The sequence below is a fragment of the Mastacembelus armatus genome, chromosome 7 (genome assembly GCF_900324485.2).
Source record: "Mastacembelus armatus chromosome 7, fMasArm1.2, whole genome shotgun sequence".
NCBI lineage: Eukaryota > Metazoa > Chordata > Actinopteri > Synbranchiformes > Mastacembelidae > Mastacembelus > Mastacembelus armatus.
The window spans coordinates 7,600,593-7,623,943 of NC_046639.1; the positions used below are offsets into that span (position 1 = coordinate 7,600,593).

Genomic DNA, 23,351 nt, shown 5'->3' on the forward strand with positions numbered 1-23,351 from the left:
GGAGGAGAATGAATTGAGCACCCACAAGTAAAAATTCTGAGGATGGTTTGTGTGCTGTACACTATAGTGTCCAATAATAGTGTCCCCTGTGTTATAACAAAGCAGTTGTCTAAGAAGCACAGTGAAAATGATATGTGATTTACATAATATATTGCCAGCAAAGACACAAAGAAAGTTTAATATAAGGCTTGTTTTTACTGCAACAATAATTGGGAGCAGGACTGTAAAGTTGGACGCTGCTGTACGTTTGGCACGCTTATTCAAACACATATGCATATGCAGCAGGGACTTCAGTCAATTATGTTGCTTGAGTCAATTATAGTAGTCGGCCTAATGCAAAGGTTAGGGATAGGTTTTAGGAAGGCTTGGGCATTAATGAGCAGAGAACTGATTATCTAATGACGGCACAAAATCCTGCTTCAACTGAAATAATGCCTGGGGAAAAGCTTCCTTTGCTTATTAAGCATTTCTGTTTTTCTCTCCTGTATGCAAGATGCCTACTTAACCATCATGCATTTCTCCTCTTTCATCCTTCCTGGGGATGAACAGAGGGCAATCGCAGCTTTTGTGAGATTGCCCTCATTTACATTTTAGTTCAAGGGCAGATCTGTGCAGATCTCTACATGGTGAGGTCTCCACTGAAAGGTACAAATACCCTCAGGAAAGTATTGAATAGCTCTTCTGCACATAGTAAACAAGAAGGCTGTGATTGCCTCAGAAATGACAGGGAATGGTGAAGACAGGCCACAGTGGCCGGCTGAACTGAAAGCCATAATTAACACTGAGGAGGACTGAGCATAGTCACTTGAGGAAATCAGAAATTACAGTGAATAGTGCCCAGTGTTCCTGAATTGAACACAATGAATATAAATGATGCATGCACCTCTACAGAACCATCTCTAACCGCCCTAAAAATGCACCTTATTATTTAGTTCATGGCCAGGCTTTTTAACTCACCTGTCCAAACTTTTGATAGATTACACCAAACTTGAAATTGTTGCTTATCACATGTTCATCAAAGGTGACAATAAGTCTTGAAGCCTGTAAATAAACATAGATAATAATGGATATGTGTGTGTTTTTTTTAAGTCAAGGGCCTATATGAACACTACAACATATTTTACTTAACATTAAGAGAGCCCTTGCTGACATATTTCAAAAAGTAGCACAGACAAAGTCCACACACTTCAATCTGTGTGAAAATGTATTCACAGTCTAAGTTGATTCAGCATGTTGATTTTAGCATATAATTCCCTCTTTTTGCTTTCCCAGATAGTGTTTCCTGACTGTTTAATGACAATATCTGAAAGATTGTGATCCTGTCCTTTAAACCATCACATGTGTGGGAGTGAAAAGGGCACACACAGCAGCTGCAAATATACAAACCAGTCCAGCTCTTACTTTTGGATATAGGGCAGGATAAAAGCGGTCCACGTTGACCTCTTCACAGACAAGCTTGGATCAAAAACAAGAGGGGAAACAAACAATAAGAATGTGCTTAGACACAGAGAGACACAACAGACAAATCCCTGCATAATAAAAAACATCTCAACACACCTTTGCCATTTGGATCACATTGGGAAACTCTGTCAGACACGAAATGGGGATAACATCATGGTAGGTTTTCAGTTTGGTCCTGGTCAAGTCATAAAAGAGTAATAAATCAGTGTCGCCTAAATGATGTGATGCAACATTTCTGAGAACCTATCAGATGAAAGACAATTCACTGTGCACCATCATCAAACTTCCCTATTCTCACGTCTCTTTGCCTTCCCCCTTTCATCCCCTCCCACTCACTGGCCTAAATAGTCCATCTGTTACTCTGCTGTGGAAATGACACTGCTGTTGACGCTCTCCCTAGCTTTATGACTCTTATGATAACACCCGCCGGGAGGATATGTTTATCCAGTCAATGCTGGGCATATCACGATCAAAAAAGTGGATTATTCTGCATCTGTTTCCTGTTGAACATGAAAGAAGTAACATTTTGTATAAGCCTACACACCCATTGCTACTGTTGTACAATTCAGATTTGATTTTCTTTGTAAATGAAGTGACAATACTGCAACATTTATTCATAATGAGTGCTACCTGAGCATTAGCCGGAGATGTTCCTGGTCACCAATCACATCGTACTTTACAGAGAACACCAGATGTCCAAGGGCACCGTCCACTGAATAGTAGTTAAAATGCTCCTGAGGGCACAGTGCAAGGATACGGTCATTAGTACTACCTGTCATAAACAGATACACACATGCGCTTGACATGTGTGTGTGCTCCAGTGATTACCCATGTCTACCCAATCTGAGTAGCATTTTATTTTCTGCTGCTCTTCTAACACAGGCAGATCAAATTTGTTCATACTGTGGAAGAACAGGTGGCAGAGCCTAATGCATGTTCACTGGCATCAGTTTATAAGATGCCAAACAGTGAGGCTGGTCACAGTTAATAGTTTACTGCACTGGGATTTGCTTAATGCTGATTCATTTCATTACTGTAATGAGCAGAGAGTGAAACTGATTGTGAAATATTCTATGAAGGCAATGAAATTCATTTCAGGAAGAGGGAGGCTTCTATGAGAGCATTCAAGAGTATGACTCCAGTAATATCACTTTGAAAGCAGCATTAGAATATGCCTGATCTGACTTTAATAGTAACTAAATATGGTTATTTGATGTTCCTATCATTATATTTAATTGGGGAAAAACTAGGAACCTTAGACATCAAATTAAAAGCAGAGACAAATACCCAAGCTACGCTAACATGGGATGGAAATACAAGTAAAACTACTACAAAAGTAATAAAAAAAACTATTATGCGTAAGAAATATTTTGGATTTGTGGCAGCACCACCCAATCCCATCCCATTTTTCCTGCTTAATACTGTTTGTCTGTCATGTCTTTATCTTAAAATTTGTGTTTTTATAAGAAAAAAATGACATGATGGTAAAAGTGGTGAACATAGTTTCTAACCTTGCTGAAGAAGTGTTTCCTGTAGAGCATGGCTGTTGTGTTACATTCCAGCTTGGTGCGGGTGTTGGGGGATGGAGGCTGAAGCTGCTCTGTGTCCACCGTGTCCCTCAGCTCATGGTTGGTCCCCTCAATCCAGTAACCCCCAAACTGTGGCAGTAGGATGAGAGGTAAGGGGCTTTTTCTTTCCAGCACCTGCCAAAATATACAAATTATAAAAGAGCTGGCATACAGAACCAAAATCCAATTTAATCATTTCAGAGGTGCAGCAGAAAATAAGTTAAAAACTAGGTTACATATATGATCCCACCTCATGGACACTTGGATATGGTATATAGTCCTCCTCAGTCTAAAAAGGAGAGAAAACAGCTTAGTTTCCTTGTCAAAGAATAAAAATAACCACACCGATCAACTCTATAATCTAAAGAACACTATTTCGGTGTAGTTGCATAACTGTTATGCAATGAACATCATTTTAGGAGCTACAGTGAAATTAGTTATCAGTGCATGACTTGATCAAAGCATTGCCCTTATTCAGAACACAGATATACTTAAATCATGCATGGATTACTAACATTATCATTCTAGCCTGTTAAATGCTTTGTTACTAAGATTGCAGTATTTCAGGCTGCAGAGCATAACTAATTAAATCGTGTATGGTAAACATGTCACTGCATTAATAATAACAATAATACTGAAGTAATCAACCAATCTGATAGAACAAAGAATAGTGGAGCAGTCACAAGACAGTGGCCACATGATGTAAATCATATAGTGGCCATTTTTAATACATGGAGAACTGGATACCTTGAGCGGGGGAGGAAAGGTGCATCTCTGCTCATCCATCCTGTTGCCCTAAGAGAGAAGAGGGTGAGATAGCAAAACCAGAGAGGAAGATACAGAGGAGTCATGCTCAGTCACACAGCAGCTGCCGTTGCACACATAGCTCATAAAGCAGTGTAATAACTGTATTTGAAATTGAACAACTACAACAAAACAAAGCGGGGAAGAACGGCCAACCTCATTACATAACAACACAGTTTTCCAAAGAGTTGTGCAGAAGGCAGTAAAGCGAAGTCAGAGAGTGACAGATGGACAGAGATGCATTACATATGCACAGAGCGTATGGAGAGATGAATAAAGGATACTAAAAAGCAGCTATTTGGGACTAGCTGAAAAAGCCTGTTAGCACACAGAAGACGTGTGGTAATAAGACCCAGGGGATTAAAAAGATGCTAAGTGATGCTGCTACACTGAGGTGCAGAGCAATGCAGTAGTATTCAGGTGATGGCACTGGGCATCAGGAAGATGATACATCATACAATTATATTATCTGACTTTAGAAAAACCACCAAATACCAATATGCAATGCTAAGTGGGAACCATTTAACATTTTTGAAAACAATGGGGAACGTATACACCATCACTGATGTACCGGTTGCTAATACATCTACACAAAAACATTATTTGGAGTTTTGAAACTCTTAGCCTGTTACTGTATGTGTGGCGCCATGATTAAAACAAACTTCCAAAGCCTTCAGAAACCAGGAGAAAGTGTTTTTTTTCTCTGAAGTCCAGATAATAAGCCTACAGTGCTGTCAGCCACTGTTAGAGCCAAAATGTTACGTTGTTACAGCCATAATGCTCTGACATCTCTCCTCTGAAACCACCACATTCAATATCTTTCTTGTGAACAGTATTGTAGAGAGCCAGGAGAGGAGAGGGCCAAATTGCTGCACAATTAGGAAGAGACACACAGACTAGTTAGTCACTTAGTGAGTTTAGTTTAAACGAGTGAGACAAATACAAAGATCAATGCATCATCTTACCTGCATCTTTTCAATCATTTCAAATAAATCTGTGGTCTGTGGAGAGGAGAGTGAGATGACATTGTTTTGAGTTCATTTGTTGGTGCATAGGTTAATATATGCAGAATCTGGGTGAATCTGATTACTATGGTTCAACTCTGATCTACACTCCATCCACTGCCTGAAAAACATTTTCAGCCCTTGTGTTTTGTTGACACTGGCTTTACATTTTCATTGTTTAAGGTCCCACGGACTCCACTGATCCATACATGAACAGGCATCACTGAAGCTAATACATAGAGGAGTAGTGAAGCAACCCATGTCTTTGCCACAATCTGGACTTGCACATATGATGACCCTAAAGCATTATTAGATCAAATAAACACTGTGTTTATATACACTATGCACAAACAGCGTCCTTTTGTTTGACAAAAAGTCATTCCTATTCAAAGAAAAGCACAACATGTTGTCTACACATGTTTGGAGTCAACTCTTTGTTAGACTCTTTATGAGCAAACTTCAAAAACAGGAATGCAAGCAGACTTGTTTGAAATTGTGCAGGCAGTCTGTGTAAAAAGTCAGCTCTAATCACAGACATAAAGGAAATGAATATGCATTGTATTTTAAGTACGATTTTACAGCTGGTATCTTTTGGACCCCCAAAACTGAAGTGACAATGTAATGTGACTTTTTCTGTAGTGTTTATCAGCTATTTGATAATATTGTTAACAGCTTTTTTTTTAGCTGCAAAAGTGGAGCCAGGGTCACCAGGACCCAACATAGAAAATCATGGTTAATTGCTTAAATCACTTCTGTCATTGTCTTCATTAAAGATAAGTGCTGTCCTAGTACTCACGCTGCACAGTAGATATTAAGGTGGTAAAGCTGTTTGCGAAATTTACGCTGCCAAATTCAGAACTATATTTATTTTAATTGACATTTAACCTGAGTGTAGCATATGATGTCTTACCTCTCCCTTGTAGTTTGTCACACAGTTACAGAGTCATGTGTGACAGGCTGACCTGTCACTGCTGCCCTAATGATTTAGAGCCCAACCGCAGCTGCTGGGGCACGTCCCTTAAATTTTCACATGCAAAACCTGTATGCATCTGTTGACTGCAGCGACTCTTAACTACTGCAGAAAATGCTGAAGACGTCAGTGCAGAGGAGGTGAAGGCAAAAAGGTCCAGCCAGTAAAGCCTGACACAGTCTGTGTACAGAGCAATTGTGCCTTAGCTTTCAATGTCAGTATGAGTAAAGTCCTCCACCATGTGCAAACAACAGTGTGCCACAAACCCTGAAAGTAAATAAGCTCAGCTTCAACAAAGCTTCAATGACATTAACCAGAGATTAGAATAAGAGAAGCTGTAGTGTAGTGCGTGTGTTAAATAACAGCTGCATTAGCTGTAAAACTGTCTCTATGCCCCACAAACAAAGTCATGTCTGACCACATCTTCTAATGTTATATTTTTTTGTTTGTTTTTGTTTTAAATTTCACAATCAAGGAAACATTTGAAGTTAGAACTACACCATAATTCTTAAGCTCATCTGTTCAATACACAAATATCACCTGTCAGGTTCTGCATGCCTAACTTCTTTTCCAAGCCTCTGATAAAAATGCTGACAAATTTCTATTTGACATTTTCATGATGATTTCCATCCAGCGTGTTTCTAAAGTAAAGCTACTTACACGGCTGGGTTTCTTCCAGAGTGTCTTCGTAACCATCGGTGCATGGAAGTAGTTTTCCAGACTTCTAGCCATTTTTAACTTAGTTCCTGTGGCTTCAAAACCTCTTTCGACTTGCTTGATTTCAACAGGTCTGGATTAAACTCTCTCTCTGACTGCTATGACCGTCAAATGGTAGACACTAACTGTGTCCCACTTTGTGACATCCAAGGTAAAGCAACATCCCTGCTAACTGCAATCATGACTGACAAAGTGTCGGATCAGACAAAGTTGGAGGCAACATCCATGTGCGCTCTAAACTTATACGATACCAGCAGGTATTTCTCAGGTTGCATGCAGAGACAGCTGTTCTTGCTTGAAGTTTAGAGAAGTAATCCTGCAGGCAGAGGTGCCTTGTTATTTGCTGATCCTTCTTTGTGACTCTCTTGTGTGAGTACTGCCAGAGGAAATCCGAATGACTTGTCATTGGCTTCTGTCTTATCACTAACTCACTCCAGCCTTAGGCTGATAGGTAGCCAGAAGTCCAACTCCTCTAGTCTCAACAGTCTTCTGTTTACAGAGGAGCTGTGTGGGCAGTCCTAAATATAAGATGACTAAATAACATCCAAACTTATGTGATATTGAGTTGTGAAGAAAAGTGAAGCAGAAAATATGGAGATAGACTCAAATGGTCTTTATGCAAACGGCAATGGAAACAACATTTTTGCAGAAATGAACTGGGTGGATGAAGAGAGAGACTCCAAAGGCTATTATGCAGAGCAGGTGTTAGAGCTGAGACCTTTCGTTAAGAGAGGTAATAAGATTGTCATCATGGCAAGAGGCAAATTAAATGTGCAAGACCTCCTGTCTCCTGCAGCCTTGTCAGCTGCCACTCTGTGTATTCTCAGAGAGCTCATTTAAACTTTGACCAGTTCCATAAGAAAAACAGATGGGTCCACTGGTTTATTTTGTTCTCTCTTTGATGTGCAGTAGGTTTAGTTCTTAGTTTTGCATTTTCATCCAGCTAATATAGAGTTGTTTTCACTTGCAACCCAAATTCATGGAGGGCTCTGTTGAAGTTCATGGTGCCACCGTAATGAGGCAACATTGTGTGTGTGTGTGTGTGTGTGTGTGTGTGTGTCTGGGGGGGGGGGAGAATGTCTTTGTTGTTGCAGTGAGGTCTGAAAATGATTGTTTTTTGTGCTTGTGTTGCTTCTCAGAGAAATTCATGAATTCACCGATACAATAGTGTAATTTGAATTACATTGTGACCATAAGATGAGGCAGAGTTAATTGCAGATTGAACTGGTTTTCCCAGGGCTCTGATTAAATCAATATGAATATGACTCTTGCCCTACTAAGCTCTTATTATGCTACAGTGCCTTACATTATAAAGCTGTCCCTCAATATACTCATCTGGTATTCCTGAGGTAGAAGATGGGGTAAATATTATGACGTGAAGAATAAGTGAAATGCTGCCCTTTCCAGCTGTTTTTGAATTGCATTTTATGCAAATCTGGAGACACACTGAAGTTTTAAAAATCCTCTCCTCCTGTCTGACTAAATGCAACTAGTAAGTCTGGGCATCTACAGATTGTATGTGTTGAAGAGGATCAGGAATGACTGTTAAGCAACCCAGTCTCCAAATTCTCCTTTAATCCCTTTCTCTTTTCACTCCTTCTGCTCTCCTCACATCAAGTCAGATTGGGAGAAGTGTAAACCCAATCCAAAGTGTGAAAGACCTTAGAAAACCCATGCGACATGAGTGAGATTGTATCCTCTTTAAACACCAAAGAGCCTGGCTCTGTTCTGTTTTCTTAGTTCCCAGAATATGCCTGGCAGGTTTTTCACATCAGTTGTCAGTCAGTCATAACGCCAGGACGTGACATAGATAGTCATGAAAATCCAAACAGAAAGATGGAAAGGATAGGCACAATGACAGTCAACATAGATTTCCTGAAATGATATGTCCCATAATCATTTTCATTTTTTGTCCTTTATTTGTCTGTTTACAATCACAGCTAGTCTTTCCTCGCTAAAAGGAACAACGACAGTCAAATCAATCTAAGCTGATTCAGAAATGCTGAAAACCTTGAAAAATCCTTTTTAGTGAATGGACACAAAGTGAACGAGATTTTCTTGCAAAGAAACTAACAAAGTGTGGCAGAAAATTTATTTCAAGCTAAAATAAAACAGTTTGGAAAAGCTGAAATTAGCAGATTCCTATTTGCCTTTATTAAAAAGCTGCAAAATGGTGACTTATCTACAATAGACACTGAAGTCAACCAGCTTATTAAGGATGGCATCAACACAGTTGGATAATAATTGATACCCACACAACTGATTATTAAACATCAGTGACTTTCCAATTTTGTGACACATCCCAGATGATGGTGAGGCCGTAGAAGTTTGTCTTTTGATTTGAAAATGACAACTGCTCAGATAGGCTGTATTCTCTTTGCTTTGATTAAGTCAGACTTGTTTGGCTTGTATTGAGAAACTGTCGGCATCAAACTGACAGTTTCCTGCTAAAAATAGATCTGTATTAATTGAATCCGGCAAAGACAAGGAAACAGACATGGAGCTCTCTGTGTGCTAACTACTAAAGTTAAACAAAAGAAGACAGAAATAAAAAATCACAATAACACAGCAAACTCTGGGTCTAATACAGTCATGAGAGAATAAATACAGACAGAACCCCAAGTGAGTGCACCCGGCCAGAAGCAGGTCTAGAAACATGATGAGAAGGGACAGCTAACAAAGACCACAGAATTAAGGTCAGGGGTCAAAGTGCGAACCCAATCTCCTCCTACCTTATTGAATGCTGAGGTGGTGTATGGCTGGAACAGCTGGGGCTCTAGTGTTGCAGGAATCCGGGGGTCACTCGCATCTTGTTTCCTACAATCAAACAGAGACAAGACAACATTCAGTCAGAAAAGGTCATTCTGTTTGAGATGAAGCAAGAGGACAGTAAAAGGTAATGCCTCAGGAAATGTGGCTGGTCTCATTCAGCAATGTTACATTTTCGAGTTTTCCTTGTAATTATCTTTTTTTTTCATTAACTTAATGATGTGTTACAGTGCTCTAGCAACAGAGACGTTAACCTGGTCTATATGCTTTCTTCACCTCACAATGTATTTAAGTCTAAAGTCTTTCTAATGTCTGACCAGGAATTAACTCACTGTATATACATACTGTCTGACACTTGTAATGACTAAATGTACTATTTCTTTGCTGTTTACGCAAAAAAAACAACTAATTCATATTCTCCAATTCATATTCCACTATGCATGGTTTTCATTTGCTTTGCTGAAAATGCAGCCATTCACAAACACTTCAGGGACCTAGAGACACAATATTCATAGTTTCACATTTATTCAAATAGAGCATCTATCTTGTCTAACCCAGTAGAGTAATGCATTGCTAATGCAAAACTGAGCAATACCGCTGTCACACATCCTTTGCTCTAAGTTCAATATTTCTACCAGGAAAACTTCATTACCACAGGATCACTGATCGATGTCCATGCTGAATATGGTACCTTATTGACATCAACAACTGACCAGTTTGCACAGAAGATTTTGTTTGAGTAATTCAGGCTATTTCCAAATCACAATGTGATCCATCAGTAGGAAACTGGATCTGAAGTGGTCATGAAGCAGCAATAAGGCAATATGAAAAATGTATATTGCTGTCTGTGATGTGCTGTCAAAGAAGCCTACAGCGACTCTAATAAAATATTTATTATACCTCTGTATCTACAAGATCCAGCGTACTCCAGCAGCAACAAAGCACCATGTTGCGCATGCAGAGACATATTATTAAATGCATTCAATTACTCAGGGTTGCGATAAGTACAACTTATCAGCTCAAAAAGAAGATATTTTTCAAGATTATATTGGGGGTGTCCACACTGACACGGTGTTTAGTTATATCAGTTCCTGTGTTCTGACCCTGAGAATGAAGATAAGATAAACAGCTGCTCCAGAGGAACAGTGACCGAGGTGAAAATCTGTTTTCACATTCACTGAGGGTACTCAGTGAATCAAATATAGGTGAAAAAAAGAGAGTGTGAGTCATTGACACACAACACTCCCTGTCTGCTGTTATATGACAAGTGGTTCTTCAGTCAAGGAAAGTCATGATTCAGCCAGAAGAAACTGGAACAATTCTGAATATGAGCTTATTCTGAGCAGGCTCAGTAGACAAGGGGCTCAAGTGGTTGGTCTCCCATGGGACAACGGGATAAGATTGAGCATCAGCTGCCCTGAACTCTTAATTAGAACTAATGCACAATAGATGGATGCAAGACACACACAGACACATACACATGTTTATTTATGTGAAAGGAAATGCTATTATAAATGGCTGGTTTAAAGCTATTGTATTGCATTACAAATTAGAGGTAGTACTTTTTTAGTACGATATCCTAAATAATTATAGCGGTGCATAAATTGGTGATCTATATCCCACTAAGCCAAAGAACAAGTAGCGATAAAACCACAAATCACAGCAAAGGTGACAGAGGAAATGTGCAGCCCATTACAAACAGCCTTATCACAAGCATGTGGTGCAAAACACATTACCTACTGCTTTTCACACACACCTGCCTGCTCTGTGTAGCTTTACCACATAAGCCCTCCTCCAGATCAGCTTGCAGCACTAAGCCACAGCTTCATCCCAACACCACAACAAATTACATAACACACCCCAGCAAACGATGCACCATAGAAATCAGTGAAGAAGTCAGAGCATGTCACCTGGACGACCCGTTGTACTGTGTACAGCGGACAAGCAAAACTTACTCAAACAGTGGCAGCTATTCGCTGGGCGCTCTGGGAAGTCCGGACAGTGACCAGCACTCAGGCAGATGACTCACTATCTACACTTCTCCTCTAGTTGAGAGTCTCACTCCCTCTCTCACTCGCTCTCTTTCACAGCTATCTCCTCTATCTCTGTCTCTCTGTGTTCCTGTCTCAGTTTACTTTATCTCTCTCACTCTCTCTCTCTCTCTCACCAGCTCCACTCAGCTCACTGGCTGTTCCCCATCAGCTGTTCACCCGCTGCCTTCACGCTCATCTCCTTAGACTGTCACACACTCTCGGTGAGCATCCACTCCACCACTGATTCTCCTCCCTCACTCTCTCTCTCCTCCCCCTAAGTATCTCACATGCATATGTGCTCTTTAGTAGTCACTTCCTCCTTCTCCACCCCCTTTATCCTCTTTGTCTGTTCTCAAACTCACACATACATACACATACTATCTGGTACTTGTCTGAAACCCAAACTCTAAACCATGCACCCGCCTCCAAACACCAACACCATCATCACTATCCTTATCCCCTTCAAAGCAGGAGACCCTTCCCCCATCATCCTTATAGCGGACGACTGAAGTCTGCTGCGTAGAAAGAGAAAGGAAAGCAGGGATCCCCATAGTGCCAGAACAAGCCAAATAGGGCTGTTGCTGTGGCAACCACATCAGCCACACGTGAAAAAAAAACTCCCACATGCACATTCATGTTCATTATGATATGACTTAAACAAGGTGATTATGTCCTACTTTAAGCTCCCAAAGGTGGACAGGTAATGTAGTTTCAATGCTCATTGTGCAGGATGAGAAAGCATGTGTGGAAAGGTTTTTAATTACTGTAATGAGTCCCATTCAATCCCCGGTGAACATGTGCATTTCCTCCACTAAGCTACCATCCACAGCTCCCTGCAGACTTGTAACTAATGCCACCAACAGTGCCTGCTAAATCCCAGCTAAACGATGCAGAATCAACTCATCCTTCCTTTCCTCTGACAGCTTCTCAGCAGATTCGTACTTCTAAAGTAGTATATTATAATAAACAAAAAATTTTTAAAAAACACTCTTAGCTTTCAAGCTTAAAAGAAGACACATGAAAGCAATATTGTATCACCGAATAACAATTTGTAGAGACAGCAGCTGTTTAAATCCTTGTGCATAGACTGCAAATACATATATATGTATTTAAAACTCAGAATAAGGAAGTGTGGTACTCATAGATAAAAACACATTATCACATAAGAGCAGGCAGATTTTCATTAGATTTCCTCAAAACCCGATGAGGTGGCATTTTATACCAAAGGACATTGCAGTTGGTTAGTGTTAAATTAGAGAATCACACTTAGACTGACAGTCTGCGCTCAATATTCTCATGTGCTAACAAAATAATAAATAATAGCAAAAGAAGAAAACAACCCAAAGCCGCAGAGAGCCTTATTTTAATCTTGAGTGGAAGAAGATAGCTGGTTTTAAATTCATAGTATCATCCCTGCCCCAGTGTCCTCTGCAGAATCCCAGAGTAAATCCCTTCCAATGAGCCCTGCTGCCAGAGATTCCCATCCCATTAGCCCGGTGAAATGTCCTGTGGTCGCTCCCCTCTCCTGCCCCAACACGATATCCTCTGAGAACTGCCTGTGTACCAAAATCTCTCTCTCTGTCTCTGTCACTTTCAGCTTTTTAGCAAATACTCCTCAGCCCAGATGAGTTATACAGTATTACTATATCCTTTGAGACACAAGCTCAAATAATGGCTGAAGTTAGACTTAGACTTACTGTATAATTTCAAAAGGATTTTAGAAAAGCAAATCAAAAATCAGCAACTGCTATTCATTGTTCTTCAGCTTTTATTAATATATTTATTTTATATAAATACAAACGTAATCTCTCAGCTTCTTTTGTTCTGCTGAGTAACATGAGCCCAGAAAGCAGCTAAAAATGTCATGTGCATGATGTGTGTGGAAGCCTGTGGTTTAGGGCTCACACATTACACCCCAGCAACATGTCAGAGGTCTGAAATATGAATGAATGGTTATTTATGCATAACCATCAAGTGTCTCTCACAGGTTTAGGCTTAATTAGCAGTGGTTGCATTCAAGGCGGGAGCAGTGAATTCATGAGATACCGACTGTTCGCACCATTTACCGTTCTTACTTTAACAGCATTTCCTTACAAACACAGTAACAGTGGGGGGCAAATCTATTCTTAAGATTTCCTCTGTCACTTCTTCCTACTGAGACTGCATAGACTGCATTTTTTTTTTTTTATGAAAAATGTTTCTGTTGGCATTACTTGTCAAAGTAATACAATTTTTAGAGATAGCAGTCACTGTTGAATGTAGGAGGTCTGGAGGTTCTCCTGCTGTTTTCAGATTTGCTAAAACACGCCTCCAATCACTCTTAAACAAATTGACTGTTTAATCAAGCCCATAGTTTGTTTGCAAGGCAAACTAGGAGCATGACGGCTTCCTAACTTTTGAAGAAACTTTACATCCCCACTATGATCTCTCAGTAGTACATCTGAACCCCACTGTGGCTGTGATTGTGACTGGTTTGATAATCAAGCAGCATTTCTTAAAATGCCTTGTTTTGAACTGGGTAATGGGGCTACATTAGCGGGGGCCTTATAACAAATACAACAGGTGAGCATGTTGATAATATCGACTATGACCTCTTTTTCTCACAGCAGATTGACTTCTGCTTACAGCCCAGCTGAGACACACAGTACACAGCTAGTGCTAGTTACACCAGCCCTGGATCTTTCAATTTTGTTTAAAAAAAAAGTCTGATGTGTTGATATAATATAACCACTCATTCTAACTGTAGTTTTTCTAATTGCACAAATATGCTACATGTAGATTATTAAAAACTGGGTCTGTGAGACTGTACAGTGCAGTGTTGTGTTAGCATGCTAACATTTCGTTAATAGCACTAAACACACTGTGAAATGTTAAATGTTAATTTGATCATGAATAAAAAGCACTAAACAAATGTACTCTATATTTTGTCCTGATGGATGGATATGAAAAGTAAAAGGATGACCAAGGTTATTAAATCATGTGTACCAAAATGAATGTCAATCCATCCAAATATTAGTCAGGATGGTTCATTAAAACACACAAGATGCATCCTTGGAGACTCTTCAGTATCTAAATTTTAGCAATAAGCGATCCATTTAATAGTTTCACTAAAACGTCAATAGTGACGAAAGGAATCACTGAAGTCAAAAAGATTCATGGGCTGCACAAAAATGCAAGTAATAAACTGACCTTCAACATGACCACACTAATGTGGCTTTAAAAAAGGATTGGTCAATATTGCTATCTCCCATTGTTCCTGAGTAATACAACACTTCCGTGTCACTCACTTCCGTGTTAGTATCAGCCTAGTTAACAACAGATATTACCTCAGTTCAGTTTTAAGCATTGTCAACCATTTCCAAAAGCAAGTTGTTTATGCTTTACACACTTCATAATGTGTGTGAATGTTTACTGCAGAGGTCAGACACCAACACATTCAGCTGTGCTGTTCAGTGATCTTGTTTCCCCTTGGTCATTATATTACAGTGATGACACTGAAGAGCTCAAACATCAGCTCCCTGTTTGATTTTTCCAAATTCATCATGAATTGGCAGCACCTGCCACCTTGCCTGCCACCTGTTCTCCAACAGCCAAAGATATCAGAAACACATACGCTACGAATTACCACATAAATAGACCCTGGAATTGCTCTGTTCTCTGGGCTATGCACCCCAGCCCCCTTGAAACTGAGCTGAAGCCTTTAAACAAATAGGAGTATGATTGTCTCTGGTGTAAAGCCATTTCTCAGAACAGTGCTTATATTACTCCCCAGTCTGATGAGTATGTGCAGGTTGAGCCCTATAATAGGCAATCCTCCAAGATGGAAAGGTTTATTTCTGTGGGATGTTAGCTACATGTAGTATGAAACATTCTATATGATCTTTAGCATAGTTATATTTAAGTATCTTAAGTTTTTCTCCAGGACCTTCTCTACTCTGTTTTGGAAACTACAAGATCATCAGCACCTTTTGTCCTCAAATTAAAAATTTGCTGCTGCCACAATCAGATGTAAGTAAATATTAGTCAAAAGTCAAATAAGTCAGAAAGCCTGCCTGTTCCCCAGGGAACATCAGCTCTGAAAGTCATTTGATATAAACTGATATGGAAATCTTTTTCAGTAGTTCTTATCTAGACTCTTAAAGCCTCTTTGCTGGTTTCCCACATCCCCTGACAGCTGGTCATAATCCAAATGCTTTAAAAAGCCAGGTACAGCAGGTGTTTTTCAGTAAGGCATGGTCGCTTTACCTACAGATACAGCTTGGTTTTCTCTCCAAATGCCACTGTCCTGCCACCGAAGCATTGTTTGCTTGAAATACAGGTACTAGTATAAACTTCATACTGTTTGATCTATGTGTACACCCCTGTTATCAAACAATATGAGAACAGCCAACAAAACTAGGCAAAAAAAACATCACCCAAGAAGTGACTTTCTATTTGCTGTTTTGCAGAGATTAGAAAGTCCCAAGCGCAACATCCCAGACTCAACATTTGCCTCTTTACCACACCACCCTCTTGCATGCCAAGTGTCAAAAAAACAGATTCCATGTGGGTTATAAACACAAACACAAGGAATAAAGACCTCAGCTGCCTCTTTAAATCCTGAAGCCCTGTCTGCCAAACCAGAAGGCACTGCTGCTGCAAAGATGTCTGCAGGCAAAGAAGTGAACTCTAAAAAAGACTGCAGAATGTTTTTGCTGCAGAAGAATCAGATTTAGTAAAAGGGAAATGTCCTGTCAAAGTTGCTTGGTACTATTTTCACCTTTGACATCCTGCCGTCATCTGAAATCTATGTTTTTTGGCATCTTGTGCCACTGCTGGATGGTGGCTGGCATGTAAGGATTTGGATTACTGAGATGGATAAAACCAGGGGCGAGCTTGTCACTTTGGTGCTATTTATATTCAGACAGCAGGAGACTCTCAGAGAGACACTTTAGCCTGATCGGGCTTGACAGTTGGTTCTCCTACTATGTCCGTTCTTCCAGACAACTCAGCTTGACGTACACAGATGAGCATGCACAAGCAGAGTGACACCAGGCCTGGCTTCACAGTGCAGCGGTGAGCGCATGTGCACATGAAGCAGACAGAGGATGATGCAGAGTGACATCTCGTGGGAAATCAGTGAACACAAATAGAGGAGGGTTTCCAGTGACACCTTTTAAGTGTTTATGGGTAAATGCAGGACACAAAGGATGAAAAATGTCCTTCTGTTTAAACAGCATCATGAAAATAAAATAAAGAAACATGTCACAGTATTGTGATTAAAGGGAAAAGACATTCAGCAGTAATAATAATAATACCCTTCTGTAATTCAGACCCCATCATGCAACACTGATCACTCTTTCCTGATGGGGACTTCTCACTCACTTCCATTCATTTCAGATTTCACTTCAGACTTACCCTAATTTTAAACCAAGTCTTCATACTTTCCTCTTAACTAAAAACCACATGAGAAAGTCTTCTGAGACTTAGATGTTGCCAGATTCTTTGGTTTACTAGATAATATTATTGTTTTATTTATGAATATTTACCAGTAGTGGATGTGTAATGGGTTATAGAAAGGGATCTTTTTTCCATTTAGCTGCATTTCAAAACACAGACTGACTGAAATCCAAATTGATTCTTGGTTCCTAATGTTCAGACTCAATTCATCCTTCCCAGTGGTATAAAACTGCAGGCCTGTCATGCATGAAGGCCAAATGAGCTTAAGCATGGATATAAGAGGGATCAGTGACCAGGTTGTTTTAAAAAATTGAGCAGGATGTTATACAACAGGTAGCCTGCCACAGTTATCCATCCTACTCCCGGAACAGAGAAGCAGAGTGCACACTGTGTCTGGATGTATGTTTGCTTGTGGGTATCATCCCAGTATAACCATGATCCACACTAGCCCTCCACTCCCATTTGTCCCATCAGGGGAGCTTGGCAAAACCGGATTACATCCAATTACAAGACTCCCCTGGCGAGAGCTGACACAGGGTCTAAGAATCATCTGTTTGTTGTGTATGACAGACAATGACCAGATGAACGATTAACCAACTACAGCAGTTTATGGATCAAAACTGAACAATCCCTGACATTAACCAATATATGACTCAGATTAGGCGCCATCGCTTTTTCAGCACATATACAATTCTGAGTTCTGAGAACTTATTGCCTCTATTATCACTGCAAGAGAGCCATAATGAAATAATAATCCTTAATAATTTAGAGGAAAGCATGCTAAATGTAAGTAGATTTGATTTTTATGTACCGTTGAGTTGTGGAGTCATGCATTTATTATTTAACTGTCTAAAGGAAGGTTATAAAGAAACTCACCAAAATTTCCGTGGCCTTCCAATTCGGAAAGGTGAGCACGGCATTTTGCAGGCCTTTTCTGTTTCGGTTTTGTTGTTGGAGATTTTAGCAGACAGTTTTAATTTTTAATTACCTCTGCTGCAGGAAGCTGTAGACTTTGGCTCTCAAAATCAGTATAGGTTTAGCCTAATTTTTTTATCCAACTGTCCACCTTAGGGTTTGTAGAGCGAAGAAGCCTCTCTAACAGCAGCTGTTTGCTAAATATCTCTTGCCATTTCTTCATCCTTGCCTCACAGGTTTTGTTGTTAGACCCTGATCTGTCCTGTTGGGTGTGAAAACTGATGACCATGCAATATAATTCAAGTTCTTTTAAAACTCTGGAAAGGATCCTTCATATTAATCACGCAGCTTAGACTGAAAAGACCAAGTGTTGCTGTATTCTAAAGTCAAAAATCACACTTTGCTGTTTTCTTCACGTCACCTCATCTACATCCACAACCTTTATCTGTCTTCCTCTTCATCATGCCCGCTGTTTTTTTTATCTCCTGTGCTGCTTCATATCCCTTTTTTAGATTCTCCTCTTCATCTTTATTTTGTCATCTTCTTCTTTACCATGCGGTGCAGTCTGTTGCAGTAGCAGCCCAACACCCAAACTGCAGTCTCTGCAAACAAGCCCAGCCACTGCTGAGTAATGCAGGCCTATCTGGTAAGAGAGAGATCCTCCTGTGTCTATACTCCAGAGGGAAGGAGTGATGCCCTGTTTGACCTGCTGCAGACAGACAGAGGGGGAATGAGGGGCAAATAGCCTTGCCGCCACACTCAAAGCTTTCAGAGCTGGAGAGGTCTATCTGCAGTGGCAGGAGGTGTGTGTGCTCAGCTCGCTGCCTGTCTCTAAGCGTCACACACAGCAGTACTTCAACCTTGCCAGCACTGCAGAGATGGCAGGACGGACTGGGTATCTGTTTCCCCACTGCTGTCCATCTGCTCTACCTTTCACTGGCACATTCATCTAACTTACACACTGCTTGTGGACTGATTACTTTAAACCAACAGGGCCACTGACATGAAAACCACTGTAGATAGCTATAAGCTATGTGAATTGTACTGTAATTCACTGTTTGTTTTGACCTTAGATGATATCATTTTTTATTGTCTGAAAGTCCCGTCCCATTATAATTTACCTGACTTATTGCTAAAAATAAAATTAAAAGAAAAACTCACCATATGTTTCTGGTCTTGGCGAATGTCTTGTCCACTCTGAAACAAAAACACATGACATAGAGCTGTTTTAATCCATACTAATGAACCAGGTTCAACTTAACATTCATTTTATAACGCTGTGAATGACATAAAACAAAATTTGACTGAACCCTGCGCTCACTAATCGTTTTCATGCCCTTGTTTATTCTGTGTGGAAAGTACAGAGGAAGGTGGATCATTGATCCCACTTGCAAAAAGTTGAGCTGGAGGTGGGTCACACAGTTGGCTGGGTTGCCCTGGAATTACTCCTACCATCTGTTGAAGTAGCATTTCCCAGGATGAAAGGATGATTACTAGCCTGTTGCTTTCTGAGACAAAATTAATCTTGTCCTGGTTTGATTCTCCACTGTGTGGCACATTACTCAGTGACAGTTAAGAATAAAGTATCATCTGTCCTCAAGTCACTCTGAATTCACAGATTGAGCACCAGAAACAATAACCAGAGGATGCAGCACTGGGAGGTCCTCAGATGAGGATGCAGATGCTTGTTTCTGCCAATAGATGGCACTATGTGTACAGAAGAAATACCAGTGTGGGGTCTGTCTGGAGGGCTTTCTGCTCACCAACCAGAAATCCATTCATTATGATATTTAAGGCCACAGGACAGGATCTTGACAGACTATGAGAGTTAATATGAAATATCACAAACACATAGCAGCACTTCACCTCAGTATACTTTAAACAATAAGGATATTTGATGCTGATAACTCGTGTCCAGTCAGTGACTCATGGCTGCTGTGATAGCTGGTGGTGGTGACAGTGGGGTAAGGGAATGCTTAGTATGTCTCTCAGGCCTCATGCAGCTGACTCTGGTGCCATTTACTGACCTCTCTGAAATTCTCAAGATGATTCAGCACCTGACAGAAGAAAGGAACTGCATAATACAAACAGCCCCCCAAGCTATATAGGCTGATTTGAACTTATTTTTCCTCTTTTTCTGCTGACCTCATCTGTATGAGAGTATTCATCCTTCCAATTCCGGAAAGAAAACTGACTCATGTGGTATCAGAAATACAGATAAAATCAGGACTAAATCACGCACCCAATGCCAATGTTAACACATTTACCATGTTCACTATTAGAGTTCATGTACTAATTTAATGCTAAACACAACTGATCCAATAGTTGCTGAGATATAAATTACTCAAACCTGCCAATAGTGCTAATGGGGATCACCCAAATATTTAGGGAACATACATGTCTAGTGAGAACTTGGGTCATCCCTTTAACAGAAGCTCACTGATCAGACTATGAAAGGAGCTTCTGCAATTCATATAAAAAGTTTCACTGATTTCAAAAAATCCTAATGAGGTAACATTAGGACTAAATGTAAAAATATTTCCACTTCTTTTGTTATGAGAAATTCTCAAAGAATAAATGAAAGTCTGAAGCTTCCTCTTCTGAGAAAACTGTGCTAGTGAGAGGAAACAGGTCCTCAGGGGTGCTGGTTGTTTGTTCAACGTACTGTGGAGTCAGGAATCAGCTGACTTGTGTTTTTACAGTAGGTTGTCTTCTGATTCCCCTCAGTACACAAGCTCAGTCATCATTTTGAACCCTCCCATGTGACGTGTAACAACAGTGAGATGGATTTGGTGGTGCTGGTCTAGCCCATATCTATCACCAGTGTTGGTTTGTTTGAGTCTGACAGACAGATGTACAGATATATCAGTGCTCCATATAAAGTACAATGCATACCAGGCCTTGGGAGCCAGGATACTTAGTGGCTGTCAGTTATGCTGTTACAAAGCAGGGCGCAAGGGGGGGGAAAGCTGTTCTCGAAGTGAATTGCATCACTAAGAATAACATTTTCTAAACCTCACTCTCATCTGCTCACCCATTCTCAGGTTTCACAGAATAGCCACAAAATGAAGCCAACCAGGGTGTGTCGAGATTATTGAATAAAAGCTCCGCGCTGAAATACCGAAACCTATACGGAAAACTTGTACACTTAGCTGCAAAACAGATGTCATCAAGATACTTATGTAAGGATACACTTTATAAAGATTTAAGATTATGTAATGAACATTATCTGCTTATTATATATTAGCTGTTACAGTGTGGCTACACACATATACAAATATAGTACTTCTCTTTCTATATGAGCTGTCTGATTACATACAGCAGGCTGTTTTTTTTGTTTTTTTTTGTTTATTTAATCAGGGACCGCACACTAAGCATTGGTGCTCATAGGCAACAGATGCTGCATATACATGGGGCATATAGCACAAGGCTAATTTGCAGCCTCCGTCCCTGGTTAGGCTTTTACATCAAAACAAAACAAACATCAGAAAAACGAATATATATTAAAAAAACATATCAATATTATCAGGGACAGATAGCATGACACAGAAAATGAAATTAGAAGCTACAGGGAAAGCTGCTTGCCTTCTTTTGCTCATCATTCATCATTTTTGTTACATTCCACAGTTAATGTGATCATTTTGTAAACTTTTCAGGCATACCCTCTGGGGTGTTTAAGTACAATATCTGTATATCTCGTGATAGTTCTGATAGTATTGCATGTTATTTTTCTTTCAGTTAAAACTTTTCCTATTAAAAGCAAACTCATCCTTGAGAAAGATAAGAACATTTCTAGAATAAAGCAAACATGGACAAACAAGACAGAGAAGAAGAAATAACAACAGCAAGACATGGAAAACTCAGTGTTATCAGCAAAACAAAGAATATTCTGTCCCTCTCTGAGCAGACATAATGGGCTGTAATTTTAAATCTGTGCTAATGCATTCATGGGCCATTAGTCACATACGCACGTTCAAACCTCACATTGTGAGTGTGTAGCCCTAACAGTGCATGTAGAAACGCAGCACGGAATGGTGACAGCCAAATACTATCACGTTGTTTGTCGTGCCTCCTTTGTGCTGTCAGCTAGGCGTCAACTGCAACCTGGTTGCCATGGAAGCAAACATCAGCAAGGGACAAGGAAGCTCAAGGTGGGTCTCCAAAACCCTCAGTAAAGTTTCAGCAGCCATGACACTTATAAATGAGACATATCGACTTTATCTGACTTTAAGTGAAGCTTGTAGTTTTCTCTCCCAACCTGGGGCCTGGGGTAGACATCAGGTCAGCAGCACAACTCATGGCGAGTGTGTCACCAGAGGAAATCCAGCTTTAAGCAAAGAAGACTATTGTTCTGCCGGTGGTCTGCTGCAGTAACATGATGTTGTGGTGCTAATTCTGCCACAGTCCAGATGGAGACCTATACATCTCTCAGCAAATTATTTTAGAATACCTCAAAGATCTCTCAGGACCTTCAATACAGCTAGTCAGTATGCACTAACAAATTTAAACACATGGGAAAATAACCTTCTAACACCAGTATTCATTAGGGAATAATAATAATAATAATAATACAACAACATAAGGTCATTGCTGTTAGTTTTAAATAAGATCTGTTTGTATTAACTAATATTGCGAAACTCATGCTGTGAACTAGAGCCAAGTGAACACAGCTTGAACAGAATTTATTCCTCTTCCCTACAGCTACAATATACTGTACTTGGGTGGTGGTGCTGCTCAGCATTATAATTCACCCAGCATGACTTGAGAACATACTGATTTAAGTCCTTTATCACCATCCAGCTTTAGGCTTTATACTTTGCAATCAAAACAGGGAGGAAAGGTTCACATAGCTTACCTGGGCTCCACCCAATGAAGAACGTGTTCGGTTTAAAATACGCACACGCTCTGCCATACTCATTATCACATTTCATAGCTTCTGTCCAGTACCTGTAGAAGTGCATGCATGTCTGGCAACCCATTTCTGTAGTTGTTGAGATATTTCAGTCGGGACTAAAGCTTTGGACTGACCAACATGTGTTCAGCAAAAACAAGAGAGGTGGATGACTGCATCAATTCGGTATGTGAGCCTGTTTGGTGGATTCTGAATTAGGTCTTTCTCACTTTAAAGCATCACACGTCTGGTTGTGCAGCTAGCTATACATGCTTTAGAAGAAGAACTGGATACTGTCAAAAACAGATTAACAGAGATATACACAAGGACGTGAGCAACACTGACCAATTTCAGTGAAAAGAAACATTGTCAAACAATACTGAACATGACCTGATCTAGATGGTATACTGTATCTCAACCCAGTGTGGGCTGAATGAGCCTATTGACAGAGAAATGAGCCTGAAGTGGCTGAATGACCTCATTTAGCAACAGTACAGTTGGATACAGTGTATATGAAAACACACTCACGCACACGCTGGTACCACAGCTATGCTGCTATTGGTCACTGCCACATCTACCAGCAAACATCAGGCTGTGACAGAGATTGTCAGTGCCATGATTACTGTTTATTTTGTAGTATTCAGTAGTTTTGTGGTATTTTTCAGTTGTAGCTCTATAATCTGCTCTCCTTCTCCTGTACCATCATGAATCTGTGTGTTAATTGACAAATAAGGTTACAGGTGCATAAACATGGCTCAAATGCGAGTTTTGTTTTGCCTC

General features: G+C 40.1%; 1 protein-coding gene across 7 annotated transcripts in view; it reads right to left on the reverse strand.

Moving 5' to 3' along the window:
* rap1gapa (RAP1 GTPase activating protein a) overlaps nucleotides 1–23,351 on the reverse strand; it is a 35,245-nt gene that overhangs the window by 8,219 nt on the left and 3,675 nt on the right. For 5 of the 7 annotated variants that reach the window (XM_026332935.1, XM_026332932.1, XM_026332929.1 and 2 more), the window contains exons 2-11: nucleotides 18,842–18,877; nucleotides 9,257–9,341; nucleotides 4,799–4,834; nucleotides 3,777–3,824; nucleotides 3,280–3,318; nucleotides 2,973–3,164; nucleotides 2,092–2,195; nucleotides 1,558–1,636; nucleotides 1,402–1,455; nucleotides 958–1,041 (exon numbers count right to left, since the gene is read on the reverse strand). In XM_026332935.1, coding sequence (XP_026188720.1) covers nucleotides 958–1,041; nucleotides 1,402–1,455; nucleotides 1,558–1,636; nucleotides 2,092–2,195; nucleotides 2,973–3,164; nucleotides 3,280–3,318; nucleotides 3,777–3,824; nucleotides 4,799–4,834; nucleotides 9,257–9,341; nucleotides 18,842–18,877 — 757 coding nt within the window. Of the gene's footprint in view, nucleotides 1–957; nucleotides 1,042–1,401; nucleotides 1,456–1,557; nucleotides 1,637–2,091; nucleotides 2,196–2,972; nucleotides 3,165–3,279; nucleotides 3,319–3,776; nucleotides 3,825–4,798; nucleotides 4,835–6,467; nucleotides 6,978–9,256; nucleotides 9,342–18,841; nucleotides 18,878–23,351 lie in introns of those variants that run through there. The other 2 variants (XM_026332933.1, XM_026332934.1) reach the window with 2 other exon arrangements.